At 39.7% G+C, this 25,122-nt stretch overlaps 1 protein-coding gene across 3 annotated transcripts in view; it reads left to right on the top strand.

Annotated features, from left to right (window-relative positions):
* Positions 1–25,122, top strand: part of klhl29 (kelch like family member 29) — a 276,011-nt gene that overhangs the window by 168,056 nt on the left and 82,833 nt on the right. For all 3 annotated transcript variants that reach the window (XR_002754055.1, XM_023348256.1, XM_023348257.1), the window contains 3 exons: positions 7,004–7,200; positions 11,690–11,802; positions 15,346–15,492. Coding sequence is in view for 2 of the 3 variants with exons in the window: in XM_023348256.1 (XP_023204024.1) it covers positions 7,004–7,200; positions 11,690–11,802; positions 15,346–15,492 (457 nt within the window). In the remaining variant the exon portion in view is untranslated. The remainder of the gene's footprint in view (positions 1–7,003; positions 7,201–11,689; positions 11,803–15,345; positions 15,493–25,122) is intronic.

The following is a 25,122-nucleotide window of genomic DNA, read 5'->3' on the forward strand; positions in this document are numbered from 1 at the left end:
ACTTCAGATCCCTGCAGGTGCTTTCGGCTTGATTGGACCCAAACTTGTTTGCCACTTTTATGTTTATGTAGTATAATTTTTTTTATTTTTTTATTTTTGCTAGGAAGGAAGTGCTTAGCGAGGACAAAGGAAAACCAAAAGATGTACGCTCTAGCGATAGCGGCATTGCCGAAGGGAAGTCTCCCACTTTGCCTCGTAGTCACAGTGTCACGACGTTGAGCTCATCAGAGGACAGAGTGCTGCTTATCAGCTGCGGCGGCCTCCTGGCTTGCCACAGATATACTTGTTCCTCCTGAACAGGGATGGAAGGGGAGCGGGGTGAAGGTGGAGGGCTCGAGAGCCAGAACCGAGGTGGAGAAAGCCGAAGAGGCACGTGCTTATGAGGACCGCTCATCTCAATGACAGCTGCTAAAGCCATGAATAAAACACAGATGGCCAGTTTTACTTTGACCTTGACTCTAGCGCACCTGTTTCCTTAGGCACCCGAAGTGATTTTTGATAAAAATAGACGCCCACCCCTCGCCCCCACCCTTCTTGTGAGCCTGTCCATCACGTCGTCCAACTCTTATCTGGGAAGAAGCCAGATCATTTATGTGCAAAGACAGAGTCTCAGCACAGCAAACGCTCCCAAAGGAGCAGGGCTGAATTGTATCGCGCTCATCTTCATGCCTGCTGCGTCTTTCATTGTCTGGTTCCCCTTGTTTCATCAAACTCTTCAGGAGAGAAAATTGTCACCAGTTAGTTAAATATTAGTAAAACTAGTCTGATTTGGCGCTTCATCATTTGACTTCTCACTGCTAAATCTTGAATTAGTGCCACAAAAAATTCAGGGCATTTTAGATTTTGCATGATCAGTTTTCTAATTTGTAGCATTTGTGAAGACCCACTTGTCAGATTTTTTTTGTCCAAAAACTTCTCTCTTTTTCTTATGTTGGTTTAAACCATAAATTTACTTTCAATTTAAAACAGACAAAAGCGTTTGAAATTGACATTTTAAATGATTGTAGTGATTAGAGTGGATTACTAAAAACACAGACTCCCTTTTTGTCTTCTAGATCACGGAGAACCTTATTTCACTGTTGAAATTTCCAAAAAAGCTGCGAACATATCCAAATTGAGCATTTGTTCCATGAGAGAGAACAAATTTCTCATTTCAGCCTTCCTGTTCCTCACTTGCTCTCTCTCAATCTCTTGCAGCACAAGTGAATTGCAGATTCTTCAACAGGTTGTTGAAATATTATGTAATTGTACATTGATTCTTATAGCTTGGTAAAAGTTTGGATTGCTCAGTAACTGGTCAGGACTGGTGAAGCCAACAGCGTTATGCAAACATTTAGCTGGGACTAGCATAAAGAAAATGGGAAGGCAGCACAAAAACAGACTTTGTACAGCGATATGAGATATAGGCTCGTCTGCCTCTGAGTTACGACCTCCCATGTGCCGCCTGGGTCACTTTTTGAACCTGGCTTGAAATATGCTTATGCTCCACGTGGCTCACTACTGTCCACATCTTTATGAGGTCAAATACCAGAAATAGGAAGAGAGGTGCTTTCATCTTCTAATATACTCTGCACTCCACCCCTCCTCAGCCAGCTTGTTCAGAAGGCATTTACTGCCAGTCAGAACCCCTGTCAGCTCATAAAACACCCCGGCGTTACGAGGGCATACTGTATCTGCTTAGGACTGGATGTGTGTGTTCACGGTAAACAACAGGTGTGCTCAGGTGTCTTTATGTGTGGATGTGTTCACAAAAAAGATGTACTAATGCGAAATTTGGGTGGGCAGCATTAGTCAGAGCAGAAGAGGTGTTATTTTGCAAAATAAGGAAAAACACATCTACATTTATTTTTGTGGCCTACCCACACACACAGCAATCCAGTGGCTTAAGAGATATCAGAGCCCAGGGAAAATAGTTTATGGGCTTTTATGTGATTTAAAATGAAAATCTGAAACAACAAATTAGCATTTGGGGAGGTTCCCTTAAGTTTGCACTCGACGTCGTATGCTGCACCTGCAGGATGTAATGTCATTCCCAAATGTACAGACACTAGCGCTCTCACCCCTTCCTAAAAACCTATTACCTTTCCGTCAAAAGGGCCAACACACGGAGCGCAGAGACAGATCATCGCTGGTAATTCCATTTTTACCCCTTGGGATTTTCCAATAAGTGTGCTTGCAGGCGTTTAATTTATGGCGACTGCATTGTCACACCACAGTAATGTGAAAAGCTCCGAGATCTTTGAGTAGTCCCGACACGTGCTTTTTCTGCCATTTGCCCCCGCCCCCTCCTCAACCATTTTTCCGTCTGTGTCGGCCCATGAGTTTTTGTACGCTTGTGAGTCAGACAGCGTTATGACCGTGAGATGTGCAGGGAGCTGTTTTAATGCCCATTACAGTGTCAGCCCTGTGTGAATACTACTATCCTATGTGCTTTGTTCAGCCCTCTGCTACAGGGGGGAAGACTCACAACGGTGCTACCGCAACTCTGTTTTGTTGCATTGTTGTGGCTAATATTTAAAGGGTTCAGTTTCCCAAATTACCAAACCTAATTATACATTAACAGCACACAGTACAGTAAATTTATTTGTGTGGTCATTAGTTTATTACTTAATTCTAACAAGTTGATTATATTAAGTTCAGGGAGAGAGATAGACATACTGTATATCAATCAATCAAATTTTATGTATGTAACACTTTAACAACATACTGACAACTAGGCCAAGTATTTCACAGATTAAAAACAACACATCCAAACCAACTCTCTGAACATCATAAATGCCACAAACAGAAATATGCTCCTGGACACATATAGACTGGAAACCCAACCATCACGCATGCTTCATATGTTTCTGCATAAATTTAGAAGCATTGTAAAAACTCTCACATAGGGCCAAAGGAGCAGAGCTACTGGGAAGGTAACACTATTATTACTGCAGGACAAATCACTGAAAAATTAAAACTTTAAACATAAGATACAGATAATGAAAAGTAAAACCTTAATGGTAAAGAATGAAGCCATTCTACTAGAAATGCAGTTTACTACATAAACATTCTGATTAGGAAAAATAAAGTAAATTCTTACAAAAAGATGCCCTAATGTCAACAGGTTCATATGCGAATCCTGGTTCCAATAAGACATTAAAAGCCAGATGGTGTTCAACAACTTCGTTGGAAATTATTTGTATGGATTTGATCTAAAATAGCAGCTGCATCCACAGCTTTTAGCAGCTTGCAGCAACTTGTTTAAACCATGTAGATTGTAATTTATTAACAAATTAAACAGAGCAGAGAAGAGAAAACAACTTTGTTGTTCTGATCTTAATCCTACTCTTTAATGCAGAATTAATTAAAAAGTAAGTTTTAATGCCAACCAATTTTCTAGTACCAGAACTTGTGTTTGTGCTTGGGGAAACGCAAAGACCCGATGCCAAGCGAGCACTAGCATCCGATTTGATATGTGTACATTTTTTTAAAATGTTCGATTTTAATGCTATTTATTTAGTTGCAGATTCAGTATAAAACAGCACACTGTAAATACAGACAGACATTTGCTTATAAAATTGTGAACATGCACCATCTGGTATTCTGCAGTACAGTAAGTTGGACTCTGCAAAATTAGTTAGTAGAAATAAAATAAATGGGTAAAACCACCTGTTTCATTTATTTGTCTCAGTATCCACGTAACCCAGTGCCTGTCCCTAGATGAGCTTGTGCTTTGCATAAGCAAAACATATGCTTAGTAAGACCCAATTATACAAAATAAACATTCTGGTTTCTGAACCAAAATTTCTGAAATTAATTTTAAAAAGGCATGTGCCCACCTGCAGCCAAATGATGACCCTATTGACTTTTAAACATTAAACTAGTTTTCTGTCACATCATATATACTCCAGGTTTTTGCCCAGGGCAAAGTGGTGGAACAAAGCCTTAGAAATGACGCACAGTAAACGCTTTTTTTATTTCAACTTTGATCAATAAGAATCATGTTAAGAATAATGTATTGGAGGCCCCATGAAATTTTACTAGGGCTTCAATGTTGCATGTAGTTCAACAATCTCTTGCAGAGGTTTTGTGTCAGCATTTTCTGGAAGTTTTGTTCGAAAGTAGCACCATTCATGGAGACTATTGAGCTAGAATAATTTATTTTTCTTTTACCCAGAAATATGATTTCACAAGCCTCAGTTAGATGATGAAACCCTCCTGGCAGTAATCCTTACACCGGACCAACTGAAGCTTTTCTCAGAATCAAAATAATAGAAAGGAGTGAGGGAAATGATCAAATTGGAGATCCTCCTCAATAACATTCAGTTGAGATCATATCCAAAAGTGATTTTCTTTTTTTTTGCCAAAGTAGTACTTCCTGATAATCGGTCCTCAAAGTTAACTTTTTCAGGTCAAGTAAAGCTTTTGGCATGTCTGTCAATCCAATGTCCACATCACTCCCCCCATCTCATCAGTGTTGATGACTCAATGTTCACACTTGGATGGATGGTTGGAGCTTTTAACCTCTCCACCTGTCACCCTGTCCTCTTCGTCCTGTAGAGGGTCCATTTGTTTCTGCGCCTGTTTAAGAGCAACTGACTGTAGATCCAATACCATAAACTCAGTGCAGGAAAACGGTAATAAAGGAAAAGGGGAGAAAAAAAACTGATAAACCTTTTGTTATATCCATTAATACAATTCATATCTGATTTATGTTGTAACAGAAATTAAATGCGAGCCATTTTTAGTCCAGCCGGTCTTTGCTTTGCATCCTCTATTTTAGCATACTGTATCTCTGTAGTGCACGTTCTCACCCCATGAAAAATGGTCTGTTTAGAGCCAACTAGATGCATTTCCCCTCTTCGTAAGCTGGCTTTTTTTAGGCTCTGAGATGAATAAGGAAGTGCGTGGGTGTGTTTCTAATGTTGACAGGCTTGCAGGTTTTTCTACAAAATGTCCTTCTTGAATAAGTGCTGCGTTCCTCACAAACTGATTTCTCTACCTGAGTGTGGCAATCTTCCTCCCCGCTCGCCCTATCTATCCTCCCTCTGTCTCTCCTGTCCTCACTGCCTCCCTCTTTCAATATTTAAATTCGCGTCTGCAATCAAACGCAGCATAAATATCCACCTCTTTTGGAGAGCTCCGGAAAAGTCATTTCCATAACATAAGTGCTTAGACAAAACAAACTGCCACTTGAGCTGGTTCCCATTGCACTAATTGACCAAGATGATGAGCATGCTCTTCTTTTATTTTTAGCTCGCCTCTCCTCTTCCTACCTTTTCTTCTTCCCACCTCCCTCCATCACTTTAACCCTGACACACACATACACCCCTTTCCCCCTTTTTTTTTTCTTTTCTGTCTTGCTACCTGCCCCCACCGCAGGGCTTTGAGAGGAAAAAGGGCAATAACGCTATGTGGCTTTTTGCTTTGCAGGAGGAAAAACTGTAACCACTTTGGTTTTTTCAGCCAATGTCCATCCAGAGACAAACGCGGTTGTCTTTTGTTTTTTATTTTGGATGACCTTCTCCATTCTCACTTCCCGAGTGCGCCTCATAAATGACGACTAACGCCTCAGTTCATACACCACAGGCTACTGATGATTATTACAGCGGGGACAATGGCTCTGTTGAGGTGTGATGGCGTGTTTATCCGGGGTGGGCGGGGATATCTCTTATTTAAAAGACCAGGGTACAGTCATGGAACACACCTAAATTTTCCCCTCAGAAGGATGGCTGCTGGCTCCCTGTGGAAGGACCGTCTCGCCCTGCCTCCCTTTTCCTTTTTGCTTCCTCGTCATCAATCGCAATCAACCCTCCTCTGCTTCCCATCTCTAGCCTTCACTCCAACCATTCCGTCTGTGTCGTGTCGGTTCTTTTTGTTGTTGTTTTTTTGTTGTTTTTTTTCCTTTTCCTTTTTCTTGTTTTGGCCGTCTTCGTCTCACTAAATGCTGTCGCCACTTTCTAATTTATTCCTTCAAAATAAGAGGGAAACAGACACCTCCGAATGCACACGCTCGCAGAGACAGACAACACATAATCATTGCGCCGGCATGACTGGCAGGAGCAAACTGCCTCCATCCATCTTAATGCAGGCTACTTTTTATATTGTTGATGTCCGTATCCGCAGGGAGCGAGACATGGTAGAGGGGGCATGCAGTCTGCGGTGCTTTGATTCCATTTATTTTGCCCTTGAGTGGATTATTGTTTCACATGGGACATTAAACATGGGTGGTAAGGTGTTATTTAATGCTCTCATACCTCCCCGAGGGGATCCTGCACGAGAACTAATCTTGGCCATTTGATCCGAGTAAAGTCACAACGTGGCCCAGTTCTGAAAGCGTCCTATTGGGCCATGCATTACGAAGGGATATCGTATTCTATTTAATTTCTGCATCCAAGCACTCCCTGGCACCTCTTACGTCATCCCAGTAGGAGTGGATGTGCAAGCTTTGATATCCAACACGGCAGAGTAGGCCCACAGACAGCGAGTTGCAACAAGCTTTGACCGGCATATATACCTCACATGGTCACATGTTTGTCTCTCCATTTTCTCCGTTAAGCCTGTCATGTATGCTTGCTTTGCAATAAACTCCTCGCATACATGCAACCAGCCATAAAATGCATGCTTTGTTTCAAAAGCAATAACGTTTTTCATTGGTTTATTATTATTATTTTTTTGCCTAATCTTTATTCAGAGGAGACATTTTGTTTCAGATGCAGCGCTATAGTTGTACATTTGCTTCCCCTCTCCCCATAGAAAAGTAGAAACCATCCACAGTTCTGTTTTTTTCCCTTTTCCTCTTTGTGTTATACTGTTGTGTAACGATTCTCTTATTTTCCTCCCAACTCTTGTTTTAGCTGTCTGTTGTGTGTTGCATACATGTCTTTGCATCCCTGTCTTCCTTTTTTCTGTCTGTTTTTTTTGTTTTTTGTTTGTTTTTTTTTTGGTTAGCTCCTCGTTGCGTTTCCTAAGAACACTTCCCTAAACTTGCCTTGTCTCCCCGCCATGATTGGTTGACCAGGTCGTCAGGGGAGACGAAGAGCGGGGAGATGCTGGAGCTCACCATGAGCAACATCGGCGCTGATGTGCTGGAGCTGCTGCTGGAGTTCGTCTACACGGGTTCGCTGGTTATCGACTCGGCCAACGCCAAGACGCTGCTGGAGGCCGCCAACAAGTTCCAGTTCAACACCTTCTGCAAAGTCTGCGTCTCCTTCCTAGGTAAGTCATTTGGGACCATTCTGACATTCTGACATGTGCAAAAAGATTCATACCCTTAAAAATGAATGCATCCTTTTGTCTTAGAACCAGAAAATGTAATGCATTTTATTTGGAGAACACAAATTTGTGCATATATATGAAATGGAATGTGAATGATTAATGGTTGTGCTTCTTAAAAAAAAAAAAAAAATCTGAAAAGTGTGGTGTGTTTTTGTTCTCATTCCTCTTTTAATCTGCTACCCCTTAAATTGCAGTCAGTTGAGTGCCAGCCTACATGTGATTTGCTCTCAGTATAAAACCAGCTCTTCTGATAAAGCTTCAGAGCATCACTAAGCAAAAAAAAAAAAAAAAATCATCCTCATAATCTACAAGGAACAAAACAGGCAGGTTAGAGATAAGATTGGGTTAGGTGACAAAACAATACCCCTGCTTTTTAAAGATCTCATGGAGCAATATTCAGTCCTTCAAGCAAAGTGAAGCATGTTTTAAAACTTCAAATCTGCCATCCACCTAAACCAACGGGCCAGGCGAGGATAACCTCATTCAGAGAAACAGCCAAGAGGTCCAAGCTAAGTAGTTGCAAACAAGCTGATGGGAAGGCGAGTGGAGTTAAATGCGTTGCAATCTTGCTAGGAAGCATGTTGGAGGCTGCAGTGGGCTTGAAATTGGGCAGAGTTTAACCTTTCAACAGGACAGACATACAGTCAGAGCTACAATGAAATGTAGCATAGTTATATAGTAGAACGGTACAGTCAAAATCCTGATCTGAATCCAATTAAGATTCTGTCAGACTTGAGAATAGCTCTCCATCAAGCTGGACTTAGCTTGAGATATTTAGCGATAAACAATAAGTATACATTTCAGTCTATAGATGTGGGAAGTAGGGCTGTTGTAAAAGAATATTTACTAGTACTTCAAATGTCTGTGTTGGATATCTCTCTCTCTTGTATAAATATACCAGCAGCGTTTTCCCTTCATTCACTTTGAAACGGTAAACATGCAGTCTCAGGAGGAGAAAGACTGTCTTACTCCAAGCATCTTATTGGTCCCTCCAAAAACAACAAAAACTTGGAAAATTTGACATTATGCTGCTAGCACTTAGCAACAACTGATAGGCGGAAGTAAGAGCGAATAACGACCCGGCCGGAACACGGTAATAATAATAAATAATAAAACATAATTTAAAGGAGCTCCGAGGCAGATAAATTTTCCTCGGGGAATTTTAATAATCGAGGTACTCGAATCATTGGAGGAATCATTACAGCCCTAGTGCAAAGTCGGCAGAGCTATAACACAGAATACTTTCCGCTATAATTTTAGCAGAACTTGGGACTACAAAGTGTTGACCCATGCTAAATAGAAATGCATGCCACACATTTCAGGCTTTTTTTAGAGGCTGCAGTGGATTATAGTTTCAGATAATTGAGAAATTAACTGAAACCATGTGTCCTTTCTACTTCGCAATTATGTCATTTGTCAGTCTATCACATTAAAGGTTGAGATTATCAAGCGAGGAGAAAAAGTTCAAGGAGTTAATCTTTTTTTATATACAGACAAGCTTTTCCAGTATGCACAACCTCACAGACAGTCTGGGCCAGAACTTACATTTCCTCCTGGAGTTAAACATCATGCTCCTTTTTGTCATGTCTCCGCAGCTCATAGCCCTGTTAGAATTCAACTTGCTAACTCTCTCAGCTGGGCACGGTGCCTCTGATCCGCTCCCAGTGGACAGGACCGAGCATGAGCACAGATTTCTAAAAAGGTCAGGGAACAATTGTCACTTAAATGTCAAATCTTCTAGCCTGGAGAATGATGGAGTTGAAAAATAGCTAAACAGATTTATACCCGCAAAAAAAAAAAGGTGCGGAAAGTGGAGCGTACAAGGGGAGTGGTTTCAGGAGTCCTAAGGGGTCGCATGAAAGGCAAATGGCATGTTCCAGATGTCGGTGGGTCAGGCAACCCAAAAAAAAAAGCTGCAAATGTCAACTTTTGCATTCCATTTAAAAGATTGTTTTGAGGTATCTGTAACACAAGGGAAGGGCATGTTGGCATAAAGGTCAGCAGCAGAAAAAAAAATGTAAAGCAGAACTGGAAGCACATGATATTGATTTGTTTTTCTCGATTTGGGAAAAGGGGAAAAAAAGAAAAGCAGAACACATTTGTTACCTTCATTGCCAGCGAGACGTCAATCCATTCTTCCTCGACAAGATTCATGACATTTCATCGCATTAGAACGAGAGAAATACAGGCACAAACGCATGTCCTTGAGCAGAGAGGAATTGATACTGCATCAAGAATTATTGAAGTTTGTAACAAATACACCTAGGATAAATGGCAAACATTTCCTCAACCTATTTCCAGTATACCGCTTTGACCTTTATTTATCCACCCTCAGATTCAGGGAAACTGAAGCAAGCCAGAGCGATTTTGCGTGTGTCCCGCTCTAGCTGAAGTATTCCTGCAACTTTTTCACACTTTGCCATGTTACATCCTCTGTCTGTGTATTTTGATGTGCTTTAATGTGTTAGACCCACCTAAAGTAGGAGAATGTATAGTTTTCACAAAAACCCACCAAGACATGGACATCTACCTAAACCTGAAAGACACAAAAATAATTCAACACATAAACAGCCGGTAGGCCTTTGTTGTTCTGGAGGAGCTGCACAGCTCAGGTGGGAGAAACGTTCACCAAGATCATTTCTCATCTTGGATGATATAAATTTCCCCTTTGTGGAAGTGTGGTAAAAACAGTTTTATTTATTTTTTAAAGAAAGCTTTGAGAAGTCTTGTTTACAGTTTTCCATGCACATTACACATCAAGCATGTAGAAAAATGGGTTCTGGTGTGAGGCAGGGTGAGTGCGCAGGAGTTAGTGTCCTGCATGTCTCAGTTCAGTGGCTCAGTCAAAGTCTCAACCTAAATACTTTTCAGATCATCTGGGAGAAGTTAAAATCGACATTTATACACACTCTTTATCCACTCTCACCGAGTGTGTGCTATTTTGGAGAAAAACGGGGAAAGGTTTTTGTCTTTAGACAAAAACCTTTGTCTTTGTGACTTTTGTGAACTGAATTTGCTGCCAAGGATGGTTCTACAAAGTATTGACTTAGAGGGGCTGAATATAAATTAACTCCAGGAGGAAATGTAAGTTCTGCCCCAGACGGTATGTGAGGTTATGCATATTGGAAAAGCTTGTCTGTTGGCACAGTGTCCTACACAAAGATTAAGTTCTTGAACTTGTATCCCTTCTGCTTCCACATTGCACCCTGAACCTTTTATGTGAAAGGACAAATGGACAAATGGTTTCAATTAACTCATTTCTTAATTCACTTTAAACTTAAAAGGAGTATCTTTTTCCTTCCGCTTCAACATGATGTGCTATCTTGTGTTAGTCCATAAAACCCCTATGAAATACATTGCAATCTATGGTTAAAACAAGAAAATGTAATGCATGTAAATGTTAAAAGGTTAAATTACGATTAGTTTTGCAAAGCACTGTATTTATAAATGTCACATGCAGTATATAAACCTATTTTAAAATGCTCATATTGTCACTCACAAAGGTTTATTCTCAACAAATTAAGCTGTGATCCTAGTCGCATCAAAGAAATTAGAAGTTCAAGATAATGTTTTGAAGATGTGAACACCTGATATGAAATGTTTTCACATCTGGTTTGTCTAGGCCCAAAATGAGCTCTGATCAGCCATCAGGCCTGCTTTTATTCACCATTTGGTTTGGCTTTTGTTGATTTGGGATTCACCAAAGCTTCACTGACCTTTTATTGTCTGATATTTGTTTAGGGAAGACTCTCTCTGACTCTCTTTACTGATAAACACCTTGGTGTTGCTTTTGCTTTGATGGTCATTATTTAATCAGGCCTCGTTCAGCGCCCAGCAAACTATTTGATCTCGACCTCTGCCTGCTTTGGTGTGTACGCCCGCTGTCTAACATCGACGCCTCTTGTGATAAACGGAAATAGTGTTTGTTGACGTCGCCGTAAATGCTCCACTGGTACGCGAGATCACAGGACGTGGCTTAAGCCTTGTTCCCGCTGGCCTGGCCATCAGGGTAGCCACACTATTTTTGTGTGTGCGTGCGCACGCGCAGGGTAGATCCTGGGATCCGACAGGACTTCTTTGAAGTGGCCCAGCTAATCCCACATTCTGCTCCCTGATATCCTCCACCTCACGCCTGGGTTGTGAGCGATCGATTCCCCCAGTTGTTTGTCCCCGAAGCTGTTTTGAGTTATTATAGTTGTTCTCCCTTAGTCTCAGGCAGATACAAAGCCCTGTGGGCTCTGAGTGTGTGCTACCTGAAGCTGCTTTGTCTGTTTTTGTGGCTTCTTACATCTTTTTATGGATGTCTAAAGTGTGTTTTGTTCCCTCTGTCTTAATCTATCAGCCTTTGTCTTTTGTTTCTTTGTTTCTCCGCCCTCTGCCTTATTTGTCCCTTTCTCCTTGTCTTCCCGACCTTCTTTATCGACTCCAGAGAAACAGTTGACTGCTGCTAACTGTCTGGGCGTGCTGGCCATGGCTGAGGCCATGAGTTGCACTGAGCTCCATAACATGGCCAAAGCGTTTGCACTTCAGAACTTCCCTGAGGTGAGTTGAGATCAATCCTCTCTATCATTAACTTTACATCTATAAAGAAAATGGATTAATTAATTATCACAAAATATATTGATGTTTTTTTTTTGGGGGGGGGGGGGGGTTGTCTGCTCTTGTAAGGTCAAATACTAAATATGATCCTTTGTATGGCTCTGGCATTTCAAAACTATAATTAACTTGTTTCTCTCAGGTTAATAATGTATTTGACTGTTTTGAAAGTCCCTGTGATGAAGTTATGAAATGGTACATTTCTTACTCTATTCCAAAACCATTTTTGAAGTGTGTTTGGAATCACTGGGACCAAGTGTAACCATCAAGCTGTTGATTTTTGGTGTTGCTACCACTAGCATGCTTTGCGGTTGCTAAGATGTTCTAAAGTTTAAAAGCCTCACTTATGTTTCTTCAAACATTTTTCTTATTCTTTTCCAAGCTTGTCCATGTGGGAGGCTGCACAATGTGTCTTCTGGAATAATTCATAATGAACGCCAAGTCTTGGTGGCTCCTCGGTTGTTCACAATTATTTTAGCCAAAAAAAATTGTGTTCCAACAAGACAGTAATCCTTAACCCACATTAAAACTGGTTTTGCAGCGGATAATGCTGGATAATATTACACTTCTATAACAGCCTCCCCCAAGCCGAAACCTGCCTTGTTGAATGATCTGTGAAGCAGAGTGATCAGGTTTCCATTGTCCTTGTGACAATGACAATAAAGATTTATCTTATCTTATCTTATACAGAATTATGCCTGAATTGTATTGATGGATAAGAAAAGATGTGTTTCCAGGATGGAACTTATAATATTAACTATCACTTGTTTAGGGGTGCTGTATACTTTATGTATTTTTCCCCTTTGCATGATTTTGTCCACAATAAATTCAAACTTATGCTCCACATGCCTGCTCTTAAGACTGATTTAGATTTAATATCATTAAATCCTTCCACTTCAAATAAAAAGCATTTACTCCTGTCACTAAAAGCCCACTTTTACCTCTAGGAGTTAAAGTTTGATTACTGTGGTATTCGTGCCAGTAATGAGTGTATGTACACTTTTGACCAGAATTGTGCATGGAAAGGTTGGTCTGCTCTGCTTCGTGACAGAACAGCTTTTAGATAAATTACTGAGAAAATTACAGACAGATACCCACTAACAAACAGAAAACTTCAAAGACTTCTCAGTTGTTGTTTTTTTTTTTTTTAGCTTAAATTGGAAGCAAATCGCACTAAATTACCTACTATAGAAAATGAGAGCATCAGAGCATGGCATCAGAAAATGCACTCCAGGGTTTGAAAGCATGCTGCTTCTCTGACCTTGTCTTTGCAAGAATAAAAAAATACCTCCTCTTAACCTTTGGTTGGGGCAACGTAGACAGCCAACCATTTATAAGGCTTTAGAAAAATAGGTTTCAAAAAGATGATGGGGCCACATAAAGGTATAAATGCGTTCTTTAGCACAGTTTTCCTTTCATTGCTCATTGCTGTGTTCATTGCTCCTGAACTTTTCACTTTTAGTGACATAATCGGAAACATTCAGTGAATTTTTTGTTATTTTAACTGACAGACCAGCATGAAGTAGCACATAGCAGCACAACCACTTGTAATTGTTGTCGATTCAATGCAAATTGTGTCATTGATTGGAGTTTAGCAAGTAATCTTTTCAAGTGTTGCAGTTGAAGTAGCAAATGTAAAAACATAAATAAATAGTGTGCTCTTATATTTTGGAAAACAATGAGCATTTAATCAAATCTTTATTTTTGCCACAATTTTATGCAAAACTGAATGATTTGGTGAAGACGTCTTCAAAATTCCGTAGGGCTTTACGAAAAAGACATGCTGCCATTGGTATTAGTTGTTCACACTATCCCATAATGCACCTGGTATCACATTCACAGGCCAGAAATAGTTGGCGACAGTAAAGGTGAAGGTAATTTTATTTATATAGCACATTTTCAGCAACAAGGCAATACAAAGTGCTTTACAGGAATTAAAAGGAAATACAAACAACATAAACCAAAGGAAAGAGCAAAAGAAGAAAAAGCTAATAATGTTGATCAAAAGTAAATAAACCAGATACTCCTATTCAGGGTTGGTAGATAAGTATAAGTAAGTATCCTCTGGTCTAAATCAGACTGTCTTTGAACCAAGATTGTCTTAGACCTGATACCCAACTCCATTCTGGTCAGGTTTTCGTGACATGAGAGGTTTTTTTTGTGTAATTTTTGCAGGTTTTATCCAGATAGCGCAGTGAGCTGCCCGATGAAGGACATTTAGATGTATGTCAGCAGATGTCTTCTTCAGCAAAGGTTACATTCATTCTCAATTATGTGCCCCATTTTATCGTGAATCTAAAAACTAGTTTTAGCTTCCATTCAACTGGTTAAAGTCAATAAAGTTGACTTGGACAAAACCACATTTGTGCTGTTAGAAGGTGCCTCACTTCATAACTTTTGTCTCTTTCCACAGAGTTACTGTAGGCACTAGGGTCAATACCCCTGTCTGTCAATTAAAGATGAGGCTACCCACCTGGAGACAGTTAGCTTAGCCTAATATAAAAGCTGGACGCTGGGGGAAAACGGCCAGCCTGTCTTCCTTCGAACATGAAAAAAGTTATACATTATATATTAGCTCTGCTGTGAGGCTTCCAGCCAGGAGAGACAGCAGTAGGTCGATGTGCCTGCCACTGGTTATAAAGAGCTCTGCTGTATGTGAAATCTCTAGTTATTGACTGCATTTGTGCACTGTCTTTGCCTCTGCTTTTTTGGGGCAGGGGGGTTGAATGACACATTTTCATCTTCATAGTGAAATAAAAATATAGTATCCAGCAATCATTACTTCTTTAGAAACACCACAACTCTTAAGGCTACATTTCCCCCTTCAATACTGTTTTCTTGTTCTCATCATTTTCTAGCATCTTTGTTTGGGTTAAACAATCAGGAGAATCTTGTTTTGTGGATACTGAATCAAAAGGATTCAATATCCACAAAAGCATTTTCAAAAGAACTGAAGGTAGCAAAGTTATTTGATTGTGCTTTAAAATGGCAATATGTGTCTGGAAAATACATAATACTTTCCTTTTAGTGACCTAACCTTCTTTAAATTTTTCCATTAGGGTATCGGAGTAAAGGGCTGAATACAGATGCATGCAGGAGTTTATAATTGTGGATAAAACGATCTATAAACCATGTTTTTATTCCTTCTAGCTCATAGTTGCCCTACTTTTTGTTGATACATTACATGAAATTGTGAGAATGCATTACCGTTTGTCATTTTAAAAATGTCGTTTTCAAGGGGTTTGAATACTTTTGGAAGATGGTGCGCAAGTTGGAGGTTTTTCAAAAAATACAATGGGAAACCAGCTGTATTTCCCTAGGATTTTTGCACTTCACCTGTCATAATGGCAGGTGTTTGAACATCACAGTAGACAACCCATCAATGTCTGAGGATGACACAAGACCTTTCAGCATGATTTGCTCAAAATATGATTTCAAATGCCTTAAAGCAGTCATATTAAAAATCTTTTACTCTTTATTGCCTTTCAGGTGGCAGGTCAGGAGGAGATTTTAAGTGTGTCCAAGGAGGACCTGGTGACATATCTGTCCAACGACAGCCTGAACACAAAGGCAGAGGAGCTGGTCTATGAGACTGTCATCAAATGGATTAAACAAGACCCCAGTTCAAGAGTACAGGTAATAAAGAAACAAAATTTTCTCTTTTTTTCTTTTTTTTTTCTTTTTTTACATTGAACACATGCTGTATCTGTAGCATGAAACCAAAGCTTCAAGATGTTACCTGCTAATCACTGACAGCTCAGACCCTGTAGGTGTGTAGAGAAGCATTAGAGCAGGTCTTATGTAGAGCTGTCATCTCTGAGAGATGCACAGCATGAAAAAACAGACGGGTAACCCCGTGTTCTTCCCCCGTATAGTGATCATCAACTTTGTTCTTAAGATATGTCCCAGCTCAGTAGTTGTTCATAATCCCAGAACTGCTGTTCTCTCTGAATGTGCTCTATTGTATCCAAAAAATACGCCGAGAACAGTGTCTTTTCCTGTCCTGTAAACCTTGGTGATCTATTCCTTCAGCCTGCTAATCATAATCAAAGGTTATGTCACTCACATGGGTATTGACAGCAGCGTACAGCAGGCCAAATTTTAACCGCCGTGCAATCAATGAGTCCGAAGGTGAGAGCTTCGGGTACAGCGGCTTGTGCGAGAAGGTACATGTACTCCTGCTCTTGTGGATCATATATTCAGCTGGAGAAAAAACTAAAAACTCTGAGGTCATGAGGTATTTATGGCTCTATGAATTTCATAGAGATGATTTTAAAGTATTTTATTGCTGTTTTAAAATGTAGTTGAGGTTATATCAGACAAATTACCTGGGTCCATCACTGCGAGATTCATTCCCTAAAAATAATGTGTTCTCATCAGGCAGCAGGCGGAGGTACTGCCTCATGTGAGCTGAATCACTGGCAGTTCAGACCTCAGCAATCGGTGTTTCATTACTCAGAGCACACACAGAATTAGAATTTCTCACCTTTTGAATTAAACCTTTAGCATTTATCATTTGATATGTGGTGGTGTGGTGATAATGGCAAAATACATCAGATGGTAGTTGGTGGGAATTCTTTAAGTATCAAATGACTTGCAAGGAAATATCCTTAAAAATGTCAACGTCGTGTCACATCACAACCACAAACTAAATATCCATAAATGCGAAGAGGTACGAAAATGATGGATGGTTTTCAGAAATCCTTTACGCTCAGTCCCCTTTACTTCTAACTGTAGCCCAGTTGATAAAAAGAGGTTAAATGTGTGTGTACTTTTAGCATAAACCCAGCTGTTCTGTGAAGGGCTCAGATGTTTGTTGGAGAACATTGTTCAACAAACATAGTCATGAAGACGAAGGAACATAGAAGATAATAACTTCTTAAAGAGTTTTAAACAGGTTTGGTTATGAAACAAAACAGAATAGAAATAACCTTTCTTGTCTCTAAATGGGGAAACTCAGGTGTACCAGCAGAAAAGTGACAGGCAATTCCAAGAATGTTGAGTCACATAAAAATAAATATACAAAAATAGAAGTAATGACAACATGATGTACAGTAAGAGAAAATCTACAGCACAATAAAATATGGTCCTGTCATTAAAAATAGCATACTCTTATTCAAAGAAATGTTAACGTGTGAGCATAGGATAATTTAAAAAGATTTTAAAATGTCATGTAAGGACCTTTCTGATGAGCTTATCCAACTGCTTCCTCTCAGCGGTAGATAAGCTGCTGCTCCAACATACATGGCTGAAGCTACTTGTTAACTCCTGCACTCTGTAAGACCTCAGTCTCCTCAGCAGGTAGTGTCTGCTCCGACCCTTCCTGTAAACAGCATCAGTGTTGTGAGTCCAGTCCAGTTTATTGTTCTGGTCAACACCCAGGTACTTAGAAGAGTCCACTATCTCATTGTCCACTCCACTTTTTGGCATGCATGCAAAATTCTACATGTGGAGGGAAACCAACATCAGCTTCTAAACACAGTATCCCATCATGAAGGATGGTGGTGGCACACACTTTTCTTCAGCTGGGACAGGGATGATTAGGTAACTTTCTAGGAATCTTGTTTGGGGCTGCATAAGACTTGATTTTGGGGTAGACTTTAATTTTCCACCTGGCCAAGCAATTGGAGATAACTGCTTTAGATGATTGGTTCTCCATGTGTTAAAATAAATAAAAAAGTCAAGACCTGAATTCAATGAAGAAGCTTTGTCTAGAGTTGGGGGAAAAATGGTGCTTACAGATGTTCTCCTTGCAGTCTGGCTGAACTTAAGCTATTTTTCAGTGTGTATGTGTAAAACTGGAAGAGACACGCCGCTAAAGACTTGCATAAATCCAAATACATCAAAAAGTGATTCTGTAAAATATTCACTCACAATAACTTATTACAAATGCACCAGGCACTTACCTGAGTTTCATTCCTGAAAAGATTTTAAAGCTAAGTATACTTTTCCTTCAACTCAAAATGTGTACAATAATCTGTTTTAGTCTAACACTTGAAAGTTTGTGGTTGTAGCTATGATTTAATGAAAATGTAAATCATTGAGTGGTATGCATACATTTGCAAGGGACAGTAACCCAGAGCAGAGACCAGATATTCATCTCAGCCAGATAGATTCATTACTACTATGAAATCTTTCCACGTAATTAAGCTGCGGAGAAACTTTTTCCACAGGATTCTGTGAAGAAAAATGAATTTCTGAGCTACCTGAACTTTCCCACATCAGCAGCTTTTAAGATAAAATCCTGGTTAACCTCACTCAGTTCAGTTCACTGGGCTCTTTCAATCTCACACTCTGTTGGCAAGGAGCACAGGCGAGTTAGTCAGATGAAGTAGAAGTTTTCCCGCTTGTCTGAACAACCCGCCACGCTGGTTCCCGAAACGAGACACCGGGGGGTCAGCCCGCCTTCAGGAAGGAAACGAACGGTGGGAGAAGTCTCGTAAAACGTATCTAAGCGAGGGAGACGGATAGAAAAGGTCGAGGGGTGGCTGAGAAAAGACGTGGCGTAAAATAGCAGCGGCGTAGCACCTGCGTCCCGATGGTTTGTGCCTCAGCATGTGGCCATGACACCCAGAGAGCAATAATGTGATTGAGCTTTCAGTCAAGCTCAAATTTCCTGCCCATGTGTAATACATAAAAAACACAGCAAGCCTCCTGTCTGCCCGACTTTATATGCTTGGTCCAACTCCAGTTCGTCATTCCTTTATTTCCTCGCCTCGTTTCCTCCTCCCCATTTGGAGCCAGAGCATGGCAGAAATCATTCCCCCAGAACCTGTGACACTTTTTAATGACGTGTCAGGGCGGAATGTCACTGAACTGCTGCGGGTAAGAGAAGAAGGGGAAAAAAAAAAAGTAGCAAAGGGCAGGAAGCCTTAAGCCTTGACAGAACTGTATGCATTCAGCCGAACATGCGCCTCATGTGTCTTTGCAGGTTTGTGGGTCTGTGCGTGTGCCATGAGTTGTAAGCTGCAGGCTACATAGTGGAAAAGTGGCATATTGAAGACGCTGGGTAAATAATATGCAATTTTCCCTTTCCACTATACTGTCACTAACAACCGATGGCACCGGGAAATGGGGCCCGGACATCGCTTAGAGACACGGAGAGCATTTGGGCGTTAGAAATGGCTTTGCTATGAGACACGAAGCAACGGAATTGAAGTCAGGAGTCCTTTCTTTTTTTTTTTTTGTATATCATTGAAGGAGTACCATCCTGAGAGTGTTGGTCTGTTGGAGGGTGGGAACGAAAGAGAAGCTGCTAAAGCTTTAAAAGAAAGTGATATAGCCTCTCAGCCGAGGAGTGTCTGTGGAATTTATAGCCAAATCGAGTGGTGGATAAATCAACCGCAATAACGTCTTTGTATTTATAGGAAGAGTTTGATGTATTTTATATTGGCTCTTTTTTGTCCTCTATTTTTAAAGCAACTGATGACAAGATTGATGATGGGCTATAGTTACATATATCATCCATAACATTATGACCACATGCTTACCAGTGTTTCAATGCCAAAAACAATTCCTTATCCGTTGAGGATTGGACTCCACTAGACTCAAAGTCAACACAAATCTGATGTTCTGTTCTTTAGAGAGGGTGAAATATCTTGCTTAAATAGGCCACAACCATCAATGAACACAATATTGTTGGTGGTCATAATAATATGCTTAATCTTTATTCATCAGTCAAATAAAAAGAGAGGTGTATTGTGTCGAATATATAAATAAATGTGTGTAGGTAAAGGTGGAGAGGGTGCAAAAATAATTTACTCAAGTACAGTTATTTAAATACAAGTCATCACTGCTCGATGTTACCTAAAGGTAAAAAGTACCAAAACGTTACTTAGTTACTTTTTTATGAGCAGCAGAAAGTTTTTCTTGTAGATTTCACAAAGGAAGTTAGGACATATTTGTGTTAAAATCAAACTGTCTTCAATTAACACAAAAAAGTTGCTGCCTTTCTCATATTAACAAAGTATGGCCTTTCTTTAACTATTCTTGATGGGTTTTCTTCCGATTGATGCAACACCAAGAAAACTGATTACTAACACAGCCTAAGGATCGATGCAGTTTTTGTTGTTTTGGGTTGTTTTTTTTTTATTGGTGTTTTTATTTTTACTCATTAATATAATTTAAAATGTCACTCAAAACAAACAAAAGTTCAGGTAAACTTAAAAAGGTGCAAATTAGAGACAAATTGTATTTAATTACATTTATATGGGTAATTGTAACTTGTGTATGTGAATGAAAATTTTTTTGCAGAAAAATAAGTATTTATTTAAATTCAGGGATATACACAATTGAGTGCTGTATTGTAAAAAAAAAAAAGAAACAAGTAATAAAAATAATTTTGTGATTGTGTCCCACTTAGCTCACGCACCAGCGGGATTTCAAACTTTACATTGTCTAGTATTGTTTTGTGTTTAACCCATACTTGGTCCCAAAGTTCCTGCAGAACAACTTTGTTACCTATATCTTAAAACATTCTTGCTAAGCTAGGATAGAGTTAGCATGTTTCTTTTTGAGAATAACATTAATAATTCAGGTTATATTGTTTAAAAACATAAATAAAATTTGTCTCCCTGTTTCATTATTTTATTTTATTTTTTATTTTTTTGCTTTAAGCATGATAAAATTTAATGGTTACTGTTTAGCTGCTCTCTGCGTTGTTTTTTCCACAGTGATGGATGTTTTACACTCTTGTTCGCTGTGAACATTGCTGCAGAGGCTGTAAAGCACTTAGTTGGGCATAATTTCCAAATTGTTTTGTCAGCATGATAACAATTTATATGGTCTAGCTTTACAAGTCATGCGCTAAAAAAATAGGCAGATGTTTTTAGATTTTATTTTATTTTGAATGGCTTCCTAGCCCACTGGAGTTGCAGATGGCATACTCAGATTATATCAGGGTATTTCTAATTTATAATCTTTAGTATATTTGTGTTTAAATCAGATCCCTGTGGGTGGTTTCACAGAAACAAGCAGGAAGTTGAAGAGGCCACGTGATGCTTCTCTGAAGGTGCTGACAGAGCCCTTCCATTCTTCCTTTCACCCAGGGACGATTACAGACACTTCATTCTTATTATAAACTCCCCGGCTCGGCCAAATCCTTGAATAGGACCTCCATTACACGACACTTCAACATATTTCAGAAAGGATCCTATCTTGCCAGGTGACTCGGCTTGACGAAAGAGGCTGATTAATTGGCTTTTTGGAAGGTGGCCAGCTAATGTAACAGCTCCAAAGGACAGTTAATGGTGCATTTCCATGATAAAAAAAGGCCAGCCTTGCTATTAAAAAGGACCTCCTGTCCACTCATCAGAAATAACAGGAGCCTGAGCTGACATTTGTGGTTTCCTTACCAAATTAATGCAGTTAAATGTATTAGTTCTTACACAGTGCTGCTGATTATTTGGAATGTGTTTTTTTTTCTTTTTACTCCAATCATCTTGCAATATAGTGACTTTCTTCCCCCTATCAGCACTCATTAAGCAGTAGAAGAAAAAAAAATCATTTTCCCAGAACAAATGATGCTATCATTATGTAGTTAGCGTATAAAATTATTAAAGGGAGGGAAACGCTTTGAGGCTGAGCGTTGATATGAACTGAGTTTCCCTCACTGCTTCACGATCCATTTACCTTCAGAGGCAACAATGACCCCTGCCACCAAACATGGCTTTTAATTTAGTGATTTCTCCTTTCAGGCTCTAACTTCAAAATGGAAACTTCTGATCATCTTGATCTCCTGCGGGAGTGTTTAATTTGCTTCTGGATAAGATCAGCATTGTGACGATGATCGCCCGTATACAGGGGGTTCCTAGGCAGGCTTAAAAGTCTGGAAAATTTCAATATCATTTTCTAATGCTTGATAAGAATAAAAAGTATATCAAAATTGAGTCTCCAAACTTTATTTCTGACTCCATTATCTAAAAGTTAAAATCAAAATTTCTGGAAAATGAAGGGCTTTTAACTGTTTTTATATTAGGTACAAGGTACCTAATTTGCTTCAGTACCTTCTCAAATTAGGTTTTCAAAATGGATCTGTGGTTTTTCTAGGTAATTAAAAACAAGATATTTTATATTTCAAATTGCTTTATATAGGATAATCTACTCCAGGTTTTAGATGTTTGTCTCAATAGTGTATCCCTTACACTACTGAATTGGAAAGCTACTTCATCATTGAGGTATTTTATATTTCAGATACATGAAGATGATGAAACAGTTCACTCATATGTCCAGAAAGTTTTTAAAATTGCTCTTAAAGTCTAGAAATGTTCTGGACCTTGGAAATGGAAAATTTGGTAGGAATCTCACTTTTAGCAGAGATGTGCAGTTTTGTAGAGTGAGCCAACATGAACGCAGCACATACCGCTGTCTGTGATCACTTTAAAGAGACAGAACAAAGCAGGAAAGATCAATCCTGCGGATAACGTTCGCTGCTCTTCTTGGAGCACAAAGCCACATGGGGATTAACACGGAACTCTTTGGTTGTCCTTGTCTGTATTCGCGTTACAATCCTAAACATTCACATTCGTGTACGAGCCCATGTATGACCTGCATATTCAATAGAAGAGGATCCGATGTGGAGCTGTGAACTCCGGATGTCCGTTCTCATCTGTGTCCTTTAATGTCCTCGAGCGCTCTCTGTCCTGATGTGTGCAGCCAGTGGAATTGCAGTCATTCAACCACAGTGGCTGGAAATCCAGAGGCAGTTCATCTCCTCTGGGTTTGCTTATGAACACAGAGGAGACGCATGAGTGGTGTCATTAACAGAAACTAATGAATTAGTTCCTTTTTGTGTTATTTTCAAATTTAGAAGAATCAGTAAAGGTGTTCTGTTAAGCAGGAAGATCCCTAATTAGATGAATAGGGCTTTCAGAAGTGTTCATAACATTTTGATGAAGAGCTGCAAGTCTTCTGAGGTTTGTTTGTACCAGTTACTCTGCTAATAAAGAGCAAGACCCCATAACATGATGCTGCCTCCATGATTAGGGTGTTAGTTTTCCACCAAAAGAAGCATCTTGCGTTTAATCTCCTCTCACGTTTGTCGTGCTCCATAATACATGTTTCCCACAAGTCTGAACCAGAAGTGCTCCAATACATAGCAGACCCATGGCTTTGAGACCAACAAAAAGAAAATATGAGGATGCTCTTGACCAATGCGTAAGAGAAAGACACATTAACAAAATCTCCGCTGTCAGGTTCGACCTGTATGAGACGGAGAATGAAAATATGTCGACAATGTAGACGAGCTGCCTCCGATATCATTACTGCAATACAGTTAGCTACTTGGTGAACATGAAGAGTGCATACACTATGAAGGAGCTTCGTCTGAAACCCACAGAGGCATGCAATCAATATTTTAGCGACTTTGTAAAGGATGTGGGAATTCTTCACGTGAATAACAAGGCTCTGGTGACCGGCAGAGTAAGCAATAACTTACATGTAGGCAACTGTTCGTTTTAGCTTGAAGATAAAAGCTAAGCTAAGCTAATTTAGCCAGTTCGGCAGTAAGTACTACAGTAAATATCATTAATATTTGTTTTACTACAACACAGAGGTGGGCAGAGTACTCAAAAATTGTGATTGAGTAATGGTTGCAATAATGGTACTTATGTTGTTTATAAGTTAGGGACAAGGCAAGAGCTAGCTCTAAACTTGTGGCTTGTTTACTGTTGTCATAGCAACTGCCTGCCAAAATGGCTGTCAATTACAAAGTTCACGGACATAACACATCACATGGGAGCTAGGTATTGAATTGTGCAGAACATTTTGTTGGTCAGTAATATGAAATCACAGTAAAATATGATGAAATTTATGAAAAGGTTTAAGAAATGCAGTTATTTCTGCCAGACACTAAGGATTCACTGACTGACTGGAGGGAACCAAACAAAATATATAGTACTCTGTAAAAGAAAAAAAAAAAAAAAAACATGTTTTTGTCAGCAAAATGTTTTGGATTAAAACAGTGAAGGGAAGCTTTTTTTGTGTTATTTTTATTTTTTTCCATGAATGAAGTCATGCTGAAATAGGCCTCAGAGGAGAACACATGGCACCTGTCAGTAGTTGCTCAGGGCAGCGTTCAGCGTCTGTCCTCCGCTACGTCTCACTCCATCTCCCTTCCATGCTTCTGGCAAATAAGCCCACATAGTGGTGAAGTCACAAGAGGACAAACACAGGCTCAGCTAAGCATCACTTGGATAAAAAAAAAAAGTACCATTTGGAAGAACATATTTTAGTCATCCATAATATGCTGACAGATGAAGTCACATGCATGTTATTTTTCTTTATTTATTTTTTTCTAATAGAAACCTGCATCAATACGGAAGTCTATAAAGCTGAGAATAAATATGGGCCTCTGTTCAATGCAGTTTGAGGAGTGTGTAGTTTTCTTTTTTTATTTCTCCTGTAATACGTTTTGTAGGCATCAGGTTGTCCATTTTTTACTCTAAAGCATGCGACTATCTTCTAAGAGCAAAGCAAATAGGAGTCTTTGTGTCATTTATTGGAAGCTGCCACAGCACTGAATCATCACACACACACACATGCACCCCAAGAGGTGTTAGTCCTCGCTGACAGTGGTGGAATGGGAAATGCTCAGCGGACATTTGTCATCTGTGCTAGCGGACCCCCGGCTGCTTCTCTGCTGCTTCTGACAGATCTCAGAGGCTCCCTGTTAGACACTTTATCCTTTCCTTTCACCAAACTCAACCTTTTCACTTTTGCTGTTCACCTGCCTGAATATTTGTTTCCCTGCAAGTCTGAAGAAAAAAAGAAAAAACAGCAGGAAGAAACAGTCCAGGCCAGTACTGCAGCGGTGGATTTCCTGCACGTTTAGCAATAACTGCATGTGGACCTGGCTGCAACGCATGCTTTTTTTCTGCTGGCACCAAAACTGTTGGCCTTCTGTGTTTTTTTTTTTTTTGTTTTTTTGCTCTCGCTCAGTGTGTGTAATTTAGAAACTATTAGAGATTTAAAATCGCACATTAGATTTCATATTGTAATATAAGTGGATATGCATAAGGATCCTCGTAAATACCTCCTGTCCAAGGAGAATGTAGCATAGACGAGCATGCAAGTGGGCCGACAAGCTGAAAGAAGTATCACCATATGCTGTCAGTCTCCTGTGGATGCCTTCCATGTGTTCAAAGTGTTAAAAAAAATATTGAATTCCCCATTAGAAATGTGACAGATTGCATGAATGAGGCTTATTTTCTTACAGTTGGCATACTAACTGCTGAAGTTTGTGTCGTTTGTACGGTCTCTTGTGTTAAA

Source organism: Xiphophorus maculatus, chromosome 15 (genome assembly GCF_002775205.1).
Source record: "Xiphophorus maculatus strain JP 163 A chromosome 15, X_maculatus-5.0-male, whole genome shotgun sequence".
In the NCBI taxonomy this organism is placed as follows: domain Eukaryota; kingdom Metazoa; phylum Chordata; class Actinopteri; order Cyprinodontiformes; family Poeciliidae; genus Xiphophorus; species Xiphophorus maculatus.